The sequence below is a fragment of the Miniopterus schreibersii genome (genome assembly GCF_964146895.1).
Source record: "Miniopterus schreibersii genome assembly, chromosome: 5".
Lineage (NCBI taxonomy): Eukaryota > Metazoa > Chordata > Mammalia > Chiroptera > Miniopteridae > Miniopterus > Miniopterus schreibersii.
The window spans coordinates 77,330,195-77,351,026 of record NC_138106.1 but is presented as its reverse complement, the minus strand read 5'-3'; the positions used below and the strand labels follow the sequence as shown (position 1 = coordinate 77,351,026).

The 20,832-nt window shown below is 37.4% G+C and overlaps 2 protein-coding genes across 2 annotated transcripts in view; one reads left to right on the top strand and one right to left on the bottom strand.

Annotated features, from left to right (window-relative positions):
• The window catches only part of ROBO1 (roundabout guidance receptor 1), a 1,016,983-nt gene that overhangs the window by 167,134 nt on the left and 829,017 nt on the right, over positions 1-20,832 (bottom strand). The window lies entirely within an intron of this gene.
• LOC308557908 (cytochrome b5-like) overlaps positions 11,700-20,832 on the top strand; it is a gene marked incomplete at both ends in the record, with an annotated part of 39,263 nt that continues 30,130 nt past the window's right edge. The window contains 2 exons of the mRNA XM_081138812.1: positions 11,700-11,745; positions 12,627-12,716. Of these exons, the coding sequence (XP_080994938.1) occupies positions 11,700-11,745; positions 12,627-12,716 (136 nt within the window). The remainder of the gene's footprint in view (positions 11,746-12,626; positions 12,717-20,832) is intronic.

Below are 20,832 nucleotides of genomic sequence, written 5' to 3'. Positions count from 1 at the left end.
CCAAGAGATGCTGATAGAATTTGTCGCATAATTGAATGTGGCGATGGTAGGTGTCATTACAGACAGACAATAGCTCCATAGAGTTTAACTTTGGTTTGGAATGTGTTTCTTTGTTTTCATCATCCTGTCATTCTGGCAAATGTTATGAGTTTTAAAATATGATTTATTACTTTACTCACTAAGGTGGCATTATTAAATAGCTGCTGAAGTAGCAGAATTGGTAACAAGCAATTTCACAAGCCATTATGCAGCCGTGGGTTGAGTGCATCCAAGCACTGCCAGGGCTGAATGGACACAGCGAGTGGAAAGCTATCAAGAGGTGAAGGTGTGAGCGGCCTGTGTCCCAAAAAAAGGGGGATTGGTCATCACTACAGCACTGAGGGGAGCAATCGTGTAAACTGGGGATTCCACCAAAGACAAATCCGAAAGTGGCCTCATTCCCTCCTCTCAACACTTTATATCGGTTAAAACAAACCAAAATCAATATTACTAAACTTTACCATTTACTGAGCATTTATTGTATGACTTTCTTTGCTGAGTTCTTAATGTACATGATTACACTTAATCCATATAACAATCTTATTAAATAAGTAATAATATTAATGTTTTATATATGAAGAAACGAAGGCTTATAGGTGGTAAGCTAGTTAATTAGTTATTCTACCTCATGGAGGTGGAATATAAACACTAGTCCATCGAATTCTAAAACTTCATTTTAATTCATTGTTTTTTAGCCAGGAGTGCATAATGAAATCTCCTATGGAGTTTAAAAAAAAAAAAAAAAAAGGTATCTATCTAGCTTGGGCTTGGAGCCTGGTTCCTGCATTTAAAAAATATCTATAGGTAATTCCAATGCACACTTTAAATGAAACCCTCAGATTATACTTAGAATTACAAAGAGTAATCATCAAATGTCTCCTAAAGTTTGAGGGTGAGTCGGAGGAAATACGCTTGCTAACTATGGCATCTAACTGCAGATATAGGCTCCACTAATCTTTTTTTCCTGATGAAATATGGCAGATCAAGCTCTTTCCTTGTCCTGAGTGGCAAATAAATCAATAATAATTGGTTTAATTACTAACCCTTATTAAGGACATCAAAGTGTGTGAACAGGTTTATGGTAAAGATGTACTGTATTTTAGATTAGGAGGTAGAGAGACAGTAAAAACTGAAAAAATAATTAGCTCTTTAAAAAATGTCAAGGTACTCACTGCTATCCATATGCATGTGTCAACTGATACTCAAGATGAAATTTTTTTCCATAAACATAGGCAATTCTATATGACCAAAATAATCAAATCATTGAAACAAATTTTTTCTTCAAGAAAATATTGGACTATCTTAAAAATTTAAATTTAAAGTATATTGTCTATAGAATTATTTTTAAGTAACTCATCTTTAACAATGAGAACCATATTAATTATGATGTGACCTTTTAAAAGTTAACATTTGGCCAAATTGTCTACATATAATCAAAGACCTGCACTCCACCCTTAATCTTAAATCTACAAAACTACAGCAAATAAAAGAACAGTGAAAAGTCCTATAGGGTATTGGTTAAGAAAATGGATTATGGAACCCGACCATCTGGGCTGGAATTCGGGCTCTGGCTTGAGCTAGCTGTGTCCCCTGGGCAGGTCACTTACTTCTCCACGCCTCAACTTCCCTGTCCTGAAATGGAAATAATAATCATAATGCTTATTTCATGGAGTTATTATGAGAATTATATAAAATTAAAATAGGTAAAACAGAACAGTGCCTAACATACAGTAAGCACTATACAAATGCTTATTGCCATCACTATTACTTTAAAATTTTAAAAATACAATTTCTAATAAAAGAGTAGGGAACTTTAGAATTGTGTGGCATCCGTTTATTTTACAAGAAGGAAATGAACCCTAAGTCACTCCAAGAGGCAGATATGAGGCACAGTCAAAACCAGTGTGCCAAATAAAGAGAGCAAAACAGCAGTTTGGTAGCAATGACATTCTCTGCCAGTGACTATACTCCGGAAGTTTTACAAAGAAATAACTTCAAATGACTCATTTTAAATACTTTTTCAGAAAAGTATCATGAAGAGCCTAGTATTGTAATTAGATTTAACTGGAAACAATCCACACTGAAAATGATACAACGGAAATTAGGCCATGTATTCAAACCATTTACATCATTCACTTTTTTTTTTCCAGAAAAAAATTTGGCCTGTAAAATGGTAACATTTCCTTCCAATACCTATTCTAGAAAACACTGGACAGAGCTAAGCTTTGTTGTTCAACTACAAAGTTGACAAATTACATGAGAAAAATAATGAAGCCTGATAAAAATCAGAGCATCAACTCACATAGTCCTGATCATTTTAATTATTCCCACTAGTAAATATCAAGTTATTTCTCAATGAAAATAATAAACCCTTTCTTAACATATTCTCAAGGACCAAAATTACTGCTTCCCCCTCCCGTAACAGAAAATGTGTAACTTTCTGGTTTAAAGACCATATTTTTTTATAGAAAACTTGAAAACTTCACAGCCTGCATATTTAAATAACACCAAGACAGGGAACCACACAGCATCTTTATTAAGATCTCAAAGAACAAAATATTATGAGAAGATATAAAAGAAAATGCCAAGGTCACTTCCTTCAAGTAGCACACATATTTGGTGGAAGACACTAATATAAACATGAGCATGATTTATAATTATTTCTAAAACTGACAAAAGGGAGTTAGAATACAGCGTTATAATGCTGAACTGAAAAGGAAGAAAAGCCAGTTCAAGGCTGCTGAGTTTAAAAGTGTTACATAGAAAATTTTTCAGTCTGTGCTTTTGAAAATGGAAGAAGATGCTCGATTCAGGCTCATGGGGAAGTTACACTTGATGGCCAAAGAGCGTCTGGGGCAGGGGGAAGGCATAACCCAAGGAGCTCAGGAGAGATATCTGAGCACAGAGCAGGCTTCTGGCCCTTCACTCGTGGAAGGAAAAACCATTCTCGAAGAGCAACCCCTTTAACTGCACTGATGGAGCCAAAATTAAATCTGAACTTCAAATCCATGGAATAGGCTTTGACCCATCAAGTGGTCTCGGTTTGAACCCCACCTTCCACGTATTAGCAATGTGATCTTAAACAAGTTACACTGCTCCCACCCCTTCATCACCAATGTGGATGGAGATAGCAGCAGCCACCTCGCGCGGTGGAAGCGAGGATTCAAGGATCGTTTAGGGAAGGTGTCTGAGATAAGGTCACCACCCAGCAGATACTCATATGTTGGCCATTTATCATTATTTATCTAATTACTAGAGTAGAGCACACCGAAACAATACGAAACAGCTTCCCACAGATGAAGGGAGGAGACATTTTCCGTAGTCAACATCTGGCTAAAAGACACCACTAATGAGAGCTTGAAAGCCAATACCAAAACCCCATATTGTATCAGTGCACACACACTGTGTATACACACACACACACACACACACACACACACAGAGTTCACAGTGTAACAAACTACCACCAAGCATAGAACATAAATATCTCAAGCCAATTTATCTAAGAGCTGGTTTTATTTCCATGTTCCGCACGATAGTTTTCAACTGTATCCAAAACTCTACCTCTTATCTTGTCCACCCTCCTCACATGCTGTTCCCTTGACTTCCACTAATTATTTTGTACCAAATCTTGCTCTTCCGCTCTACCTCCGATTCCCTTCAATCCACCATCAAGTCCTATCGATTTGAATTCCAATCCAAGCCCCCGCTGAAGCGCTACAGCTCTTCTGACCTCCACCCTGTCTCCTCACTGGCTGCCAGGGACCAGCTCCCTGAGCCTCCAAACGCAGCCCTGCAAGTTCCCCTCCCTGCTACAGGAGCGTGCCGTCTAAATGCAAATTTGAAAAATGTCACTACCTTGGTTAAAATCCAAACGACCTTCCATTCATGTAGAAGAAAGTCCAAGGGCCACAGCATAGTTTATAACTGATATAGGACTTTTTTATTCCAACTTAATTGTCTCATTTTTCCATCCCTTGTACTCTCCAATCAACTGAACAACTTTTCATCTCAGGTGTTTCTTTTGCTTAGCTAGCTAGCTCCTTCTACCTATTTCAGTCAACAGCATTGGTAGCAATTCTCCCTTGAAGGTTTTCCTCACTCTCTAAAAGTCTGGAGCAGGTGCCCCTTCTATGCTCTATACTCTGGCATCAATCTGCACCTTCCTTCCTAAGTTTACATCCCATCACTGTACCAACATGTTTGAATGAGTCTCCTCCCAAGGACCAAAGCTTTCAGAAGTTAGGGACATGGTCATTGGTTTATTTTTCATTGGTATATTCCTAATTCCTAGTCCCGTGTCAGTCACACACAAATGCAAAAATAAGCATCATTGAGATTATACTTTATAGTGTCACCACTCAACAGTCAGTACTGGTTCAGTTATGTTAAATAAATCCTTCTATTATCTTTAGTTTACAATTCCACACCGCTACTGCTGTTTGGCCTGTTGGCTAAGACCAAGTGTGAAGCTCCCTATTGCTATAAACATGTACATCGAATGGGAGGGCGGGCACCTACTGTAACTAGAGTTCTAGTGCCCACCACTGATACAATGGAGCAGCACTACCCTTATAACCCTGGACGAGGCAGCCACATGTCAGTCGGCTTCTGAGCCACCGTTACCCAAACGCAACACTGAATATGTCCCGAGAGAAGATGCAGTCAATCAAAAGTAACTAGAGATCATTCTTCAGCCACTTTTCAAAAAACAGAGATTTGGGGTGGAGGGGCGGGGAGAGAGCTGTGATGATAACAATAATTAAGTAACCTTTTGTATAATGAAATGTTAGATTCTATACCCAAAGGGAACGATGTTTTTTTAAATCAGTTTCTCTCAAGGACCACCATTATGACAAATTAGAAACATAACCTTGAAAATACAGGGTGGGGCAAAAGCAGATATACAGTTTTTCTTATGGAAAATGAGACACTAATTAACTCCTTGTTTCACATACTCACAACTGTAAACCTACTTTTGCCTCACCCTGTATATATGAAATGAATGAATATATATGTAATAGTGAAAAATAAAATCTGAAAATCAGATAGATGTGAGGAACTCCCTTTTGAAATCACACAATACTTGGAATGAGACAACGAAGCACAACCTCTGTTTGCATATATCATGACTCTCCTCCATGATATGATGAAATAGAGAATAGCAATGTGATATGTTACCAGGTATTATGATTTTTTTAGTCTTTCTTTCTTTAAAAAATGCATTAAATAATCTAAGTCAACCATAACTTTCTACATATACGTGTTATTTTCTTTACATTTCACATATCATATGGAATTTACGATAAAGAAGATCTATGTTATTTAGAAGACATACTATGAAATCCAGATGAGTACAAAAGAACGCAGGATTTTTCAAGTCTAGATTATTGTATATTATCATTCCAATAACTGTTATACCTACAAAAATCCCTTTTCTTTGGAAAAACAAAGTTATTTTTCTTGAATGGCTAATTAGTAGGCACTGCATATAACATTTTCACTGAAGTGTCATATAAGCATGTTAGAGCAGATGCAACAATTACATAAAATTACTAGGTAGTATGCATAGATGCTATCAAAATTTTTGATTGACTCATACTTTATTTACTCTGCATTCAGTTACCAAAGCCACAAGCTTAATAGTTCTGTTTATAAAAACAAAGTTAGGCAAGCTAAATGCTAAGAAGAAATATATGTGAACTCATTTTTAACTTGTAGATGCATGCATGCACACACATCTTTTTATTATCAGCATGCTCCCAAATTAAAATTGTTACCACATGCTAAGTAAACTTTTTCAGATGTTCAACAAAGGAGATCAAAAAAGATTTCATCATATATTTTTAGATCTCTGACCAGTCAAACATAGGAACACAGACATGTCAAAACATCAAGTAATTCAAAGGTACAACAATTTGGAAATTTTCAGTTCAATGAAACTCATGAAGAGTAGTTTAGTGTATTTTCATACTTTCCTTACTGACGTCTTACAGGTGAAGCTATTCATGGAAACTTATTTAGTACTTATTTGGAGTTAAGTCTTGAGTAGGGACTGAGATGAAGAATAGAACACAGATAAGTTGAAAAGGGAGGTTTAGTTTTCCAGGGAGACAGAAAAAGTCACACAAAAAAGTGTGCTGGTGAAAAGGAACATGTTATATTTGGGGCCATGAAAAAACCAGCTTGGATGACTTTCTACTGAAGTTATGAGAGTGATAAAGTGATAGATTAGTATTACACAGCGGGGTCGAATAACCATTCTTGGAATACTTCTGTTTGCCTACCACAAATTCTTAGTTTTTGTTAGACCCCTTTTGTAGGTAGAGGAAATATATTGGATGTGTGTGATCTATTCTCTAGTGGATAAAAAGCAAATCAATTTTATTCTTTGTTCCATTCTTTTTTTTTTTAATATATCTTTATTGATTTCAGAGAGAGGAAAGGAGAGGGAGAGAGAGATAGAAACATCATTGATGAGAGAGTCATTGATCGGCTGCCTCCTGCACACCCCCGACTGAGGATCGAGCACCCAGCCCAGGCATGTGCCTTGACCAGGAATCGAACCCCGATTGCCTGGATCCTAGGTCGATGCTCAACCGCTGAGCCACGCCCGGCTGGGCTCTTTGTTCCATTCTTACCTTGAACATCCAGAGCAGTAACTGAGTTTTGACCTGCTTCTGTTTCTAAACATATTTGCTACTCGACTTTTAGAAACTGAGTTATTTTATTCTACCATTTTTGAATGCTTACCTTGTTTCTCTGTCTGGTACCTAAATTCTGGTCTTCTGTTGGTGAATCTTCTAGATTTCCTCTACCCTCAGCAGCTGTGATTGGATTACCATTGTTCACATTCAAGCTTTTCTTGGGATAATCCCTTCCCAGCCTGGACCCCCACCTACTTCACCTTGGCAGGCTCTCCTGATACCACGCACTGCTTGCCTGTTTTACAGTAGCTTGGGTCATTTGTGCAGATTCATTCTTGCTTTCAGTTCAAGGTTTCACCCTTATACTCTGTTCCCTTGGTGAGCCTGTCAAGGCCATGGTTACCCTAGGCTGACAAGTACTGATGCCAATTCATTCCAGTACTTTCCAAGAGGGCCTCACTGTCTCCTCTTTTGTAATTGGTTCTAAAGTAGGAACTCTGGACAGATGTTTTGCTAACAGTAGAAGTGTTGTTGATCTTCTAAAAGTATTTTATAATAGCATTCCTAACAGCTGACATTAACAGTTCTCATCTATCCTCTCAGTGGAGTATATTTTGTTTATTTTGCTATTAAAATGTATCCATGAAATACTGCAAAATTTCTGGGACAAAAATTGATTTAGAAAGCAGCCCAGAAACAAATAACAACAAAATGATAGCTAAGTCATTTGGCAAGATCAGATCAGTGGTAAGCAATGAAACCATGACAATTTTTGGACCCTCTATTAAATTCGTAAAAGGTATTTGCCTAAATATGAAATGAAAGAAAGGTAATAAACAATTTTAATGGGAATGTTCAAGTAACTTAATTTGCAATGAAGTTGCAATGAAAAGGGGTCTCTGAAAACCCTCAGCCTTCAATCTCAGAATAAAATGACTTATCGTTATCTGTAACACTAAACATAATATTAACCTCCCATGAAGATAATATAATAAAGGCTTTTTAAAAAAAAATGAATTCAGCATTGGCCAATGTGACTCAGTTGATTGAAGCATAGTGACCCTGCACCAAAGGGTCACGGGTTTCATTCCCTGTCAGGGCACATACCCTGGTTTCAGATTTGTTCCCTGTTGGGGTACATATGGGAGGCAACGGATTAATGTTTCTCTCTCACATTTATGTTTCTCTCTCTCTCCTCCTCTCCCTTCTACTCTCCCTAAAGTTAATTAAAGTTAATTAAAAAAATTTAATGAATTCAAACTATAATTTAAAAGCTGAGAGGAATCTAATTTAAAAAAAAACAAACACAACTATTTCATGAGCAGAAAATCCTCTATGCTTCATCACAGACTGAATGCCACAGCACTTCAGTTTGGTGAATATACAGTATATTATTTTACTCAACTGAACACAAACTTAGAGTATTCATTATTGTGAGACATGGCATGGCCAATAATAAGCAATTCACATGAGGTTTAAGACTAATAAATTATAGATCCAAAAGATATTATTAAAGAAAATTTGTGACTTTTCAAATTTATTTTGTAAAAAAATACATCGATATAATAGCCATGGAAAGAATTCTGATTAGCATGAATTAATATTTAACATTTCTTTTGTTTTTGTTAAAAATTTGTTCAGGAAAAACTTAATTATGAGTTTTCTAATTCTCTAAGATTAAAATAGACACTATTTTATGGATCTTTTAAATATCAAATCTATTATAATATCAGATATATTCAATGTTTCAGTATATAAAAGTTTACTTTAAAAAAAATATTCAGACATCAAAAATCTAAAATGGCAATGGTTATCTTCTGTATTGATTTTCTTTACCATTTTATCCTAATTCTGTCACTAACAAAATGCATATAGGCAAAATGAAAATGTTGGATTTTAGTTACAAATATTTAAATAGAAGTAAAATTTCTGTAAATACGCTATGTAAAATATAAATGTGAGCTTCTGGTCAAGATGCAAGCCAGAGAAGGTAAATGTGGTACTCATATTCTCCTTCAACCACATAAAAATTACAACTACAGAACAACTATCATTCTGAACCGCCTGAAATTTAGCTGAATGGAAGTCCTACAACTAGGAAATTCAAGAAGAAGCCACATCAAGACTGCCACGAGGGTGGAGACGTGAACAGGCTAGTTCCACATCCACGTGTGGCGGATAAAAATAAGGAGGAGTATTTCAGCTGTAACGATGCCCCTAGGAGCAAGGGGTCCCAGCCCCACATCAGAACTGTCAGCCCAGGGTTCCAGTGCCAGGAAGAGAAGTCCCCATAACTTCTGGCTATAAATACCAGTGGGGATTGTGCCTGAATGAGACAGAGGGCTGCTGGAGTCCCAGGCATTCCTTTTAAAGGGCCCACACACTGACTTACTCAGACTCACTCCCTCTGAACTATGGCACTGGGGCAGCAGCCTGAAAAGCACCAGGGACATACCAGAGGAACTGAACTGTTTGGCATCAGGGCAAGAGCTGGAGGGGCAGCTTCCTCCCAGTCAGAAGTGCTGGCAGAGGCCATTGTTCCTTTTCTGAGCCTGCCCCATACAGACCCAGCAGGAAGGTGCCATATCTGAGTTTCCATCGACCTGGCTGACACTGTTCCCCCTGGCCTGGTGATTCCCTAAGACTCTGCCCCACTCAACCTACAGGCACACCCAAGCTATTTCGAGTGGCTTTTCCATATAAATGACCTGTTTCATGCTTTAGGCATTCCTAAAATCTCTCAAACAAGCAGCAGCTGGCCTCAGCATGCCCCATATTTCTTACTAAGTGGTCCCAGGCCTGGTACTAGGGGCAGTCAGTCTTGGTTCACAGCTTGGCCTCGCCTGGTCACCTCCAAGGCCAGCACAAGTAGCATCCATCTGCAGATTACTTTGTACCTCATCCCTGGTGGTTCTGGGCAGAACACAGGCTGTGGCTGACCTTGGCCTGCATCTCCTGGGAAGCCCCAGAGTCAGTGCACCCAGTGGACAACTTCAGATAATACTGAAGCACCACCCAACCACCTCCAAGAGCCACACACTCAAGGAGCAGACTCAGTGGCCACCAGAGCCCCCACTGAAGTAAGTCCAGCTCTGTGGGGTAGACCATGCACACCTGGTCCCAGCCATTCCTCTCAGCCAATAGGCTTGGCGGTAAATCCTTACCATTGATGTGCCAACAGCAATCAAGGCTCAAATACAAAGGTGGGTGTACACTGCCCACATAGGGGGTAAAGAAGGGTCGCACCCGGAGTACCCAGCTCAGGTGAGTGGGGAGGCTGTGCCACTGAACCTTACAGTTACACCTACTATATTAGCACATTCTACCAAGTCCAGGAGATGTAGCAGCTCTACTTAATATACAGAAACAAACACAAGGAGGCTACCAAAATAAGCAGACAAAGAAACATGTTCCAAATGAAAGAATAGAACAAAACTCCAAAAAAGAACTAAACAAAATGGAACAAGCGATCTGCTAGATTCAGAGTACAAAACACTGGCTATCAGGATGCTTAATGAGCTTAGAACAAGAGTAGATGAATTTAGTGAGAACTTCAACAACATAAAAGGACATGGAAACCATAAAAAAGACCCAGTCAGTAATAATAGATACACTAACTAAAATGAAGAATAATTTACAGGGAATCAACAGTAGAGAATATGAAGCTATGAATCAAATCAGCAATTTACAATATAAAGAAGCAAAAACACCCAATCAGAATGGCTAAAAGAAAAAAGAATCCCCCAAAATGAGGACAGTGTAAGAAGCCTCTGAGACAACTTTGAGCATACAAACGTTTGCATCACAGGGGTTCCAGAAGAAAAAGAGAGAGAACAAGAAATTGAAAATCTATTTGAAAAAATGATGACAGAAAACTTCCCAAACCTGATGAAGGAAATGGACATACAAGTCCAGGAAGCACAGAGTATCCCAAACAAGATGAACCCAAAGAGGCCCACACCAAGACACATCATAATTAAAATGCAAAAGGTTAAAGACAAAGAGAGAATCTTAAAAGCAGAAAGAGAAAACCAGTTACCTACCTACAAGGGAGCTCCCATAAGACTGCCAGTTGATTTCTCAACACAAACTTTGCAGGCCTAAAGGAATTGGCAAGAAATATTCAAAGTGATGAAAAATAAGGTCCTACAACCAAGATCACTCTATCCAGCAAAGCTATCATTTAAAATTATAAGACAGCCCATGCCCGGCCAGGCGTGGCTCAGCAGTTGAGCGTCGACCTAGGATCCAGGTGACCGGAGTTCGATTCCAGGTCAGGGCACATGCCCAGGTTGCGGGCTGCAGCCGATCAATGACTCTCATCATTGACGTTTCTATCTGTCTCCCTCTCCTTTCCTCTCTCTGAAATCAGTAAAGATATATTTAAAAAAAAAAAAAAAGATCTATTAAAATTATAAGACAGCCCAGCTGGGCATGGCTCAGCAGTTGAGCACTGACCTAGGACCCAGGAGATCACGGTTCGATTTCCAGTCAGGGCACATGCCTGGGTTGCAGGCGTGATTCCCAGTCAGGAGCATGCAGGAGGCAGCCAATCAATGACAACTCTCTCATCATTGATGTATCTCTCTCTCTTCCTCTCATTTATTCTCTCTGAAATCAATAAAGATATATATATTTTTTTAAAAATCATAAGATAGGTAAAGAGCTTCCCAGACAAGAAAAAGCTAAAGGAGTTCACCACTACCAAACCAGTATTACTGGAAATGCTAAAGGGTCTTCTTTAAGAAGAAGAAAAAAACATGAACAATAAAATGGTCATAAATCTACATCTACCAACAATGGACTCTAAAAAACAAAATAAACAAACAAGCAGAACAGAAACAGACTCACAGATAACAGAGAACACATTGAATTGATGATTGCCAAATGGAAGGGATGTTGGGGGGATGGGTGAAAAAGGTGAAGGGATTAAGTACAAATTGGTAGCTACAGAATTATCCTGGGGATGTGACCTGCAGCATAGGGAATACAGTCAACAGGATTCTAATAACTATGTATGGTGTCAGACAGGCACGAGATTTATCCGTGTCATCACTTGGTAAGTTATACAATGTCTTATCACTGGGGTGTACACCTGAAACTAATATAATATTGTTATTTGTAACTGAAATATTCAAAAGAATTATTTAAAAGTAAATAATGTTTGGTGGTACATTTACACATGTGATATATATATGACATGACAAAACCAGGAAAAGAAATGCTTCCTATGGGTTTGTGATGACTTTTTTAGTGTTTGATGTCACTGCTGTAATGAATGTGTTCACTTTTTAGTGTGATTTCATTAGACCACATTTAGAAGATATTTTCCCATGCTCATCATTTCCTCTAAAGAGGTCTCATAAATGTCAAGTCCTTCCAAACAGAAGGCAGTTTTTCAAGTCATTATTCCTGTTACTTTGCAATTAAAATCAGATGATTCAACAGGCTAAGAAGTTACACCAGGAAGAGATTTTCATGAAAGCCAGAGCAGTTTTACAGGCATTCAGGGGTGGATCAGCTGACTCAAAATAATTTCTCTGTTATATAGCTTCTCTAGTTCATTTTTTACAAAAGTATGCTTTCCATATCTAAACAATTCTACCTCTTTCTGAAGAATGTGCGGTTTATGAGAGAACATCCCTGCAATGATATATTGCCATTTGTGATTCTAGTTGAAAGAATATAAAAACAAAGAGCTTTTCATGATATACCATTCAAGTTAACAAATAAACACAAATTACACATCAAGATCTTCAGTACATGAATAAGCATGTTGTAAAATCCTTCCTAATTACTGGAATATTTCTTTACTAAGTTACAGCAAGAATACTCCAAATGTATAACTACATCTCAATTCACACGCATACCTGATTTTTCTTTATTAAACCTAGTTAGTTAATTTTAATGTTTAACAAATATGTGATTTCAATCATATAGAAGATTTTCAGGTAAAGGATGCTATAGAAAAAAAAAAACAGGGAAATATCATCATCATCATTACCACTGGTGGCAGCAGCAACATCACCGGTAAGACTTATTACACTTTAAAGAATTCTACAAGAAGCTTTAAATTTTATTATTTCCTTTTAAAATGACGTCTCTATAAGTAAGCTGCTCATACAGATGTTTTTATTTTGTAGATAAGAAAACTTAAGTATAGAAAAGGTATACAAACTTTTTTCATGATGACCTGACCAAGGAAACATAGCTAGTATGTATTCTGAATAAATAGTGCCTGAAATATAGGCTTATTTTACTTCATATTAGAAAGTATTTATACTGTACCTATATTGAATAAAATGAGTCATCTCTTATCTATGCAATCATTTGATTCTAACAGAAAAAAGTATACCATTTTTAAAGGAGGAGGGGCTTGAACACCAGACACATGTGAGGTCAAAGTCCCACTTCTTTACTTACCAGCTGTGCATCTTTGGTAAGTTAATCAGCCTGCTTGACCTTAAACTTCACCTGCATACTGCAAATAATGCCTCTCTTTCCCTCCCTCATAAGGTTACTGTACAAATTAAATGAGATACATATGCCAAGGGCTCAGTGCAAAGACAAGAATATACCATGTGCACACACACACAAAAATATTTGTTCCTTTCCTCCCTGATGCTATAATATTCTACATTACATGCCCAAGTTTATGGTGAAGAGAAAATATCATGGTCCCTATACTTGAGGAAATTTTCATCCTTGAGAAAAGTTCTAAAATAGAAAACATACTGAAAATGTGATAGATTATAAAAATGAGGAACCAATTACGCTCATTATAAAGTATCTGACTAGAGAGACATAAAGTGGTCTGGATTAGTCACTTCTGCTAGTTATTTCCTGCTAATAATTCTAGTTTCAGTGTAAGTGGTCTCTTAATCTTGTTCCACACACTTTATTTATCAGAGGCCACCGTATCTGGCCTTCTTTTTTAAATATTCCCATGAAGCATAATCGATTCATAAAAACTTCTTTCTCATTTTTCCCCTGTAAGCTAAGAAAGGGCTGCTGTTAGCAGCCTACTGATGGTACAGGACTCGGTCAGCCAAAGAACTCAGCTCTGGCTTAGGGAGCTAGCAACACAGGTACAGCTTATTTTGCAGAAAACCCAAAGGAAACTGAGGAATGAGGCTACTGGGACTGTCCATTAAGGAAAGCCTCAGGAGTGTATCTTGAGAGGGATGGCTCACCCATTAAATGTGCATGCATTTTTCAAAAGTTTTGAAATTGTGCAATGACGCTGTGTTGCAAGATGTACTTAGAAGATTTTCTCTCTCCATAAAAACCATACGCACCTAACATGAACCCTGTGTGTCTCCTGTGCCATGAAGTATCTTGTCTTTCAGAACCCACGATGGCATCATGCAAAGGCATCCTCCTTCAAAGCCCGTATTTTTCAGATTTCACTGAAACCAATAAACTATCCCCACCGATCAGCACTTTCAAATACTCTTTCAAAACTAATGGTACTAATTCATCTTTTCATATAAAAGGCTGCATTTAGGTCCGGTAAATATGCTGAACTATTATTTGGAGGCCTTTGTTTATTTTCCAAGATTTCTACTGTTAATTCTGTTCTAAATCTGATAATTCATAGAAATGGAAAATTAAGCAAAGGTCTAATTATTTCCCTCAAAGACATAATAGATTTCATTATTATATTAAAAACGGAGCTAAGCTAGTCTTATTTCTAAAGCATTTTAGCTTAGGTTTCTTCTTTCTTCCACTAAAACATCTTCTGTGTATACAACATAATTAAGAGAAACCACAACAGTTGTTTTTTGCCAGTGGGAATGTTTTAAAAACTATTACTTCAAAGTGGCTTTCTTTCTTCTTCTTTTTTCTGGCAAAAAAATCTTTTATTAAACCCACTGCTCCTCTCAATCATTTCCTCCAACTTTTTTTTTTTTTTTTTCACTCTGAAAAATTAGTGCTCAGAAAAAAAAGTTCTAGGGAAGACTTTTTTTTTTTTAATTGATGAATAGCCTGGAATCTAGCTATTGGATGGGAAACTATCTGTTCCTTGAGTTAACTCACTGGAGCAAAAGCAAGAGAGAAAATACTCAGGGTTTGGCAGAAAACTTTTCCTCTGGACATATTCCATTGGCTTGTGGCACAACTGCTGCACATCTCTTAAGAGTTCCAGCGTCTATTGGTTGGGTTCATGTGCTTCAGACATTTCTCTTTCAAGCTCAGCACTTCTTGGTCTTGTAAGAGCTCCTCGAAGGTTCAGTTTCAAAAACCACTCTCGGTCACAAGAGTCCTTCTGCTTGTTCCTTTCTGCAGCTTCCTGTCCTTGCTCGTTTATTAAATGCCCTTTTCTGCTAACCATTGACTGTTGGAACCCCTACAGGATTCATAATGATTCACTTGATCTTCTAGTGCTTGGAAAGAATCAATGCTGGTCCTAGGCTCTTTCTACCACTTGAGAGTCCATCAGCCCAATTAGTACATTCTCCCTCATGCACTACTAGGGCTTTCTGTGGGAAAGCTTCTGCCAAATTAAGAAAAAATTAGAACTTGTGTAGACTTTTTTTTCTTTCCAAGTATTGGCACTTTCAGATGTTGAGAAATATATTTGCTGGAAGATTTCTTATGACTAATTTAGCTTCCTTCCCACTTTTGTTTGTTAATAACACAAACCACATGAAACAGTAACTAAGAAATATGGAATTATAAATCTCTTCTTTAAGTGTGCATTTAAATTACTTATACAAAAATAATTGTCAGTTAACCATATTTAAAACTACTTACATGCTGGTACTAAGGGCACTCCTTAACAAACATCCTTCTCATAAAAAAATTTTAATTAATTAAACAACAACAAAAACTACGTATATAATTCTCTGTTCTACTTGTGATAAATAAAGATATATTTTTTTAATTCTAAACTTTGTCTTAAATTTTCCATTATTTAGTTATTTTTATAATCACGATAGCATCCAGATATAAACAGTTTACGGCTGAAGAATAAATAGTTTTAATAACATTATTTACAGCATCTATGTTTAGAGAAACTGACAGAGTTTAACAAAGAAAAATATGCCAATCAGAGGATAAGTAAATTCTCATAGGTACTACTTAATATTATCAGACCATTTTTAACTCATACTGTTTTAAACCTAAAACTTCTGCTCTCTGCATTTTAAAATATACCCTAAGGTATCTTTTGATCTAACAAGCAGTATATTATATTATAAATTAAAGAATAAAGTGCATTAAATATACACATGTGGTATATTATAATCCCTTTATTTTAGCCAATGGCATATTTGTAATTACTATATAGTTTTCCAATATTATAATTACTAAAATTTTTCAAAAGAAAGTTTTTTAAAAAATTAATTTGCTATCTTTAGTTTTAGAGTTATTTGTGGCTGACCCCAATGAGAACCAACACAGCACCCGATGCAGACTTGAGGTATCAGTGAAGGGTCCTAGAAGGAAGGTGTCTAAACAGAGAAATGACAGGTGAGAGGAGAGGGCTGGGATGGGAGGTGATGGAAGCATCTCATGATGAGGAAGTGAGACGTGCAAAGTGGTGGGACACAGCACGGCCTGCTTAGCGCTAAAGAATGTTTGGAAAGTAACTAGTATTTGTGGAAGTGGGAAAGAGGTGGGCTGAGACTGTAGATATAAATAAGGGACAGATCGAGGTGGACTTCTAAGCCATATGAAGAAGCCTGAACTTTACATTTTTAGGAATTGGGAAGCCCCTGAAGTTTTTCTTCTGCTTTGTTTTAAGAAGGGGAGTTACATAACCAGATCTGCATTACAGAAAGATTATTTTGGCAGAAGATATCCAGAAATCCATTCTAATGGCACTGATGTCCCTGTACAGTGAAAAACATGTAAAAGCCCACAACATCGAAAATGAGTTTAAACAAACATCTTTTTACTAAAAGATATGGATTTAATATTATAAATCTCTGTATAATGTTGTATTTTTTTTTTAATATATCTTTATTGATTTCAGAGAGAGGAAGGGGGAGAGAGAGAGAGAGAAACATCAATGATGGGAGAGTCATTGATAGGCTGCAGCCTGCAACCCGGGCATGTGCCCTGACCAGGAATCGAACCCTGATCGCCTGGATCCTAGGTCGATGCTCAACCACTAAGCCACGCCCGGATGGGCTAATGCTGTATTTTAATTAGCCATTTACGTGTGCATGAGTTCTAAGATGGGATTCTTATATCTTTGCAGATCAAAATAATATCAATTCTTAATTTATGTAGAATTTTATAGTTACAGTCATTCACATACTTGCTTAATAATTGGGATCTTCTAGAATAGGACACGGACAGATACTTTTTTTTCTAAGGGAAGGTCTTTCTACATGGACTAAGGCACAGCAGAAAATGAACAGAACGTTGTACTTCTTTCCCAAGAGTTTCTCACAGGGCAATCTATAAGAAGGTGTGTACAACCAATGCTATAATCAAGAATTCTGGAATATAGAAGAGAAAAATGAAATTATATTCAGTTGGTTATTTTTCTCTTAAAATAATCCACAGTTCAAACAACTTCATAGAGAAGCTAAATGACATTTTCCCTATTTTTGAACTTCTGTTCCTTTTGAAAACCTGTTATTTCCAAAGAAACTGAAAAGCTTTATGTCGTGAGGATTAAGGTAGGAAACTGGCTTTCAGAGCAAAAGGAGTTTCCTCCCCTGGGCAAAATGAGGCTTTGCTATTATTTTCCCTTATAGTAAAAATTGTTGCCATAATTCATTGAAACTAACATGCCACCAACTATAAAACTTACCCTGGTTTCAGCATTTGTAAACGGGATGGGATGGCAAGTGATGAAAAACATGAATGTGACAAAAAAGGGGAAATTGCAATGGAACTTTCTTACATTCCTGGCAAAATCAAAGCAATATCAAAGATATTGAAGATTCTGTTGCATAAAAATAAAATCTTATGAGAACATATGGTGGCATCCTCTTAGGCTTTAATTTAAACATTTGTATGCATACCTACCATGTGTGTGTGTGTGCGTGCATGTGTGTGTGTAAAGACTGAAGTCCCAAAGGGAAATCAAAGCAGGGAAAGAAGAGGGAAAACAGAACAGGGCACTGAGTAGCTGGCGTGAGAGACTGCAAAACGAAAATCGCCTGTATCAGTTCTACTATCCCAGAAACATGTGCTAAGACCCTGCAAACACATCAGCAAGATCTGTCACTGCAGTGCTCTGTCACACAACGGTGACATAAGAGCAGTGAATCATGATGCTTTCATAATGTAGACACCTAAATTCATCCATTTTCCTCATGAAGGTTTCGAGTTTGTTAATATTAGATTAACATATTATAACAAGGATGAGAAAATTTGTTGAACAAAATAATTTATTTTGTAGACTATTATATGGTGTTCATCTCCACAAAAAATGAGAAAACCCTTTTCCAGACCAATGCTGGGTTGGTCCAAAACGAATGCTGTAATGTGTATTTTAAATATTATGCTAGCTAAAGCCAACGCCATTGAAATAATAATGGGTGAAAATAAAGTACAAAGATGTTTAATTAAACTGTCAGAACCAAAAGAGAAATGTAAATGCCTTAGCCTCAATGACTTAAAATATATTGTTTAAAAAAAAATCCCGATCTTAAAAACAGGTTTCATAATTCAGCACTCATGTTACAGCAACTGTCCCAGGTTGGAGAGAGATGCAGGAATATTTGGACCTAAAAATGAAAGACATATGGTCTTGATTGCCTCTCGCAGCTACGTTAAGAGTTCAGTGTAAAGAAAAGCTTTCCAAACGCCAGCTTGCAAACTAGGTTTTTATGTGAAACTCTAATAAAACAGCAGCAGATGTTTCTATGCTATTAATTTGTGTGGGACATTTTTGGCTGGGTCATTGCGAATCAACTGGTATCCCTTGTCCAACAACTGCAGCATTCACTTCTTTTACACACGGAGAAAGCGAGAAAGGACGCTTCTCCTTGGAACAGATACTGCACCAGCTTGCTGTATTCATGGGAAAGCGAATGCCTGTATTAGTGCTTTGTACTTTTTTTCTCTTTTTCTGAATGCCTTTAGAAACTGATAAAAAGTGCAGTTTTTTTTTAATTGGGGGCGGGAGTAATCGGGCCAAGGAATTGCTGAAGTTAAAATTTAAGTAGGTTGTTGGTGAGTAAACATACTGAGTAACATAGCACAGGTCATATTGCAAAGACTAATGAAACAAAGCTTGGTTGACATTCTTCAAAGCCTGCTTATATTGATGTAGATGATGGACACATTTAGTCTGGGGTTGATTTACATGACAAAAAGATCATTAGCTTGTATACTTTCAAATATCAGAGTCAATTCAGTTCCATTCCCCCCTCTCCCAAACTTGCAATCCATCCTCACTGCCCCAGAGATCTTGAGATCACCATTCCCTGGATGTAAGCCTATCTCTTGTTGATTTTTACTAGAACAGTGACTCTGTTCTACCCTCAGAGAGAAATAATTATTTAAAACATTTAAGTCGCTCTTTTTCCAATTAGGCATTAATCAACTTTCCTAGCATAGTGGTAGGAAACAACAGGTCCAGTTGATTCCAGGGAGGCCAAGTGGGTTCACGCCTACCCAGCTTCCCTCTGTAACTGGGCAGTGCGCTTTATATGAAACTGTCCTTTCTGGCAGGTGATACTGAGAATACATTTTAAGGATCAGTCTCAGCACATACGGATTATTAATACCTTTCAAGATTATGCAGAAATCCTTAATGAGATTCAAATGGAAGCCCTAAAGCCTATTACTCTGTGAAATTACTCAGGCTGCTGGTTGAAGTGCCAAAATAATTTGGATTTCAGTTTTGTTTCTAAAACAAATGCAATAAAGTATCATTAACAAATTCAACTAAAGTTGGTTGGTGTTCAAAAAGTCTGCCCATTCTAGTGTAATTAGAGACAAAAAAGTTTTAAAGCCCTAATGGAATTTTCTATAATTCGCTCCTTAATTGGAAAACATTTGCTACTTGGAAGTATTTCCACGATATAAGAGCCAACTAAGAAAGCAAAGTACCCTACACGACTTTTTCTCTATATGTAGCTACTCTCACCTTTGGACATTGTTGCTGCTCTCCCAGGCCCATGGAAACAGCTCAATCCTACAGTTTTCTCAGTTGCTCTGAGAATGGAATCCGTATTCCTGTTCGGTGAACACCTTTGCAATCTGGCTGCTGTCCTGCTCACCTCTCTCCCCTTCACCTGTTGCCACTCTTGACTTCCCATGCCCCTCGGATATTCCAGACCGACTGAGCTAATTTCAGTTCCTAAACTAGTCGCTGTCTCTCGAGTTTAGATGTTAGTATATTATTTTCTACATCCCAAAGTCTTAGCCAGTTACTTACTATATATTCTATGTCTCAACTTCGATCTTTTTTTTCCCCACATATAAATTTCTCCTAATTCCTTTTTCCCCGCAGCATCTACCTGCCCATCATTGTCTCCCTAAGGTAACATGGAAAATCTCATTTTTATGTGCTCACCTGGAACAAGACAGCCCTTACCTTTGTGAAAGCAGAATGCACTGCACCTGTCACTCTCACCCTAGTGCCTTCACAGTAGGAACTGTTTCCTGTTACCATGAAATTCTCTTTTCCTACAAGGCACTTGAGTTTTAGAAACCATTTGATAATATGCTCGGATTGAACACTCTTAGTACTTCAACACCAGCACAGAATGTGTCATATAGAGGCAATGTACCTACGTTTCTTGAATCTACTAATTCTACTACATCAAAAGTTGGTTTTCTAAACTTAACTTGTGCCAAACTCAGTCTCTTCTCTGAACTCTCTCTCTTCTAGACCTCCTACCAAACAGTGCTTCTCCCACACTCATCTCTGACTCACAAACTCTCCAATTCTCCCATCTCAAAGTAAAAGCCAAAACTGTTATAGTGGCCCACAAGACCCTGTCTTTACAATTTGCTCACCCCATTACCTCTCTCTCGCTTCTTTTAATACACTGCCAACTTCTCACTCTGCTCCAGCCTTTGAAATATACTAAAATAAATAAACTAAAACCCTTACCTTAGTCAATGTTTTTAATTGCATTATTGAAATTATTCACGATAGAATTAAAAACTGACAAGAACAAAACACTAACAGATTAAACTTAATGTCTAAAAACATTTTTACTTATTTTGT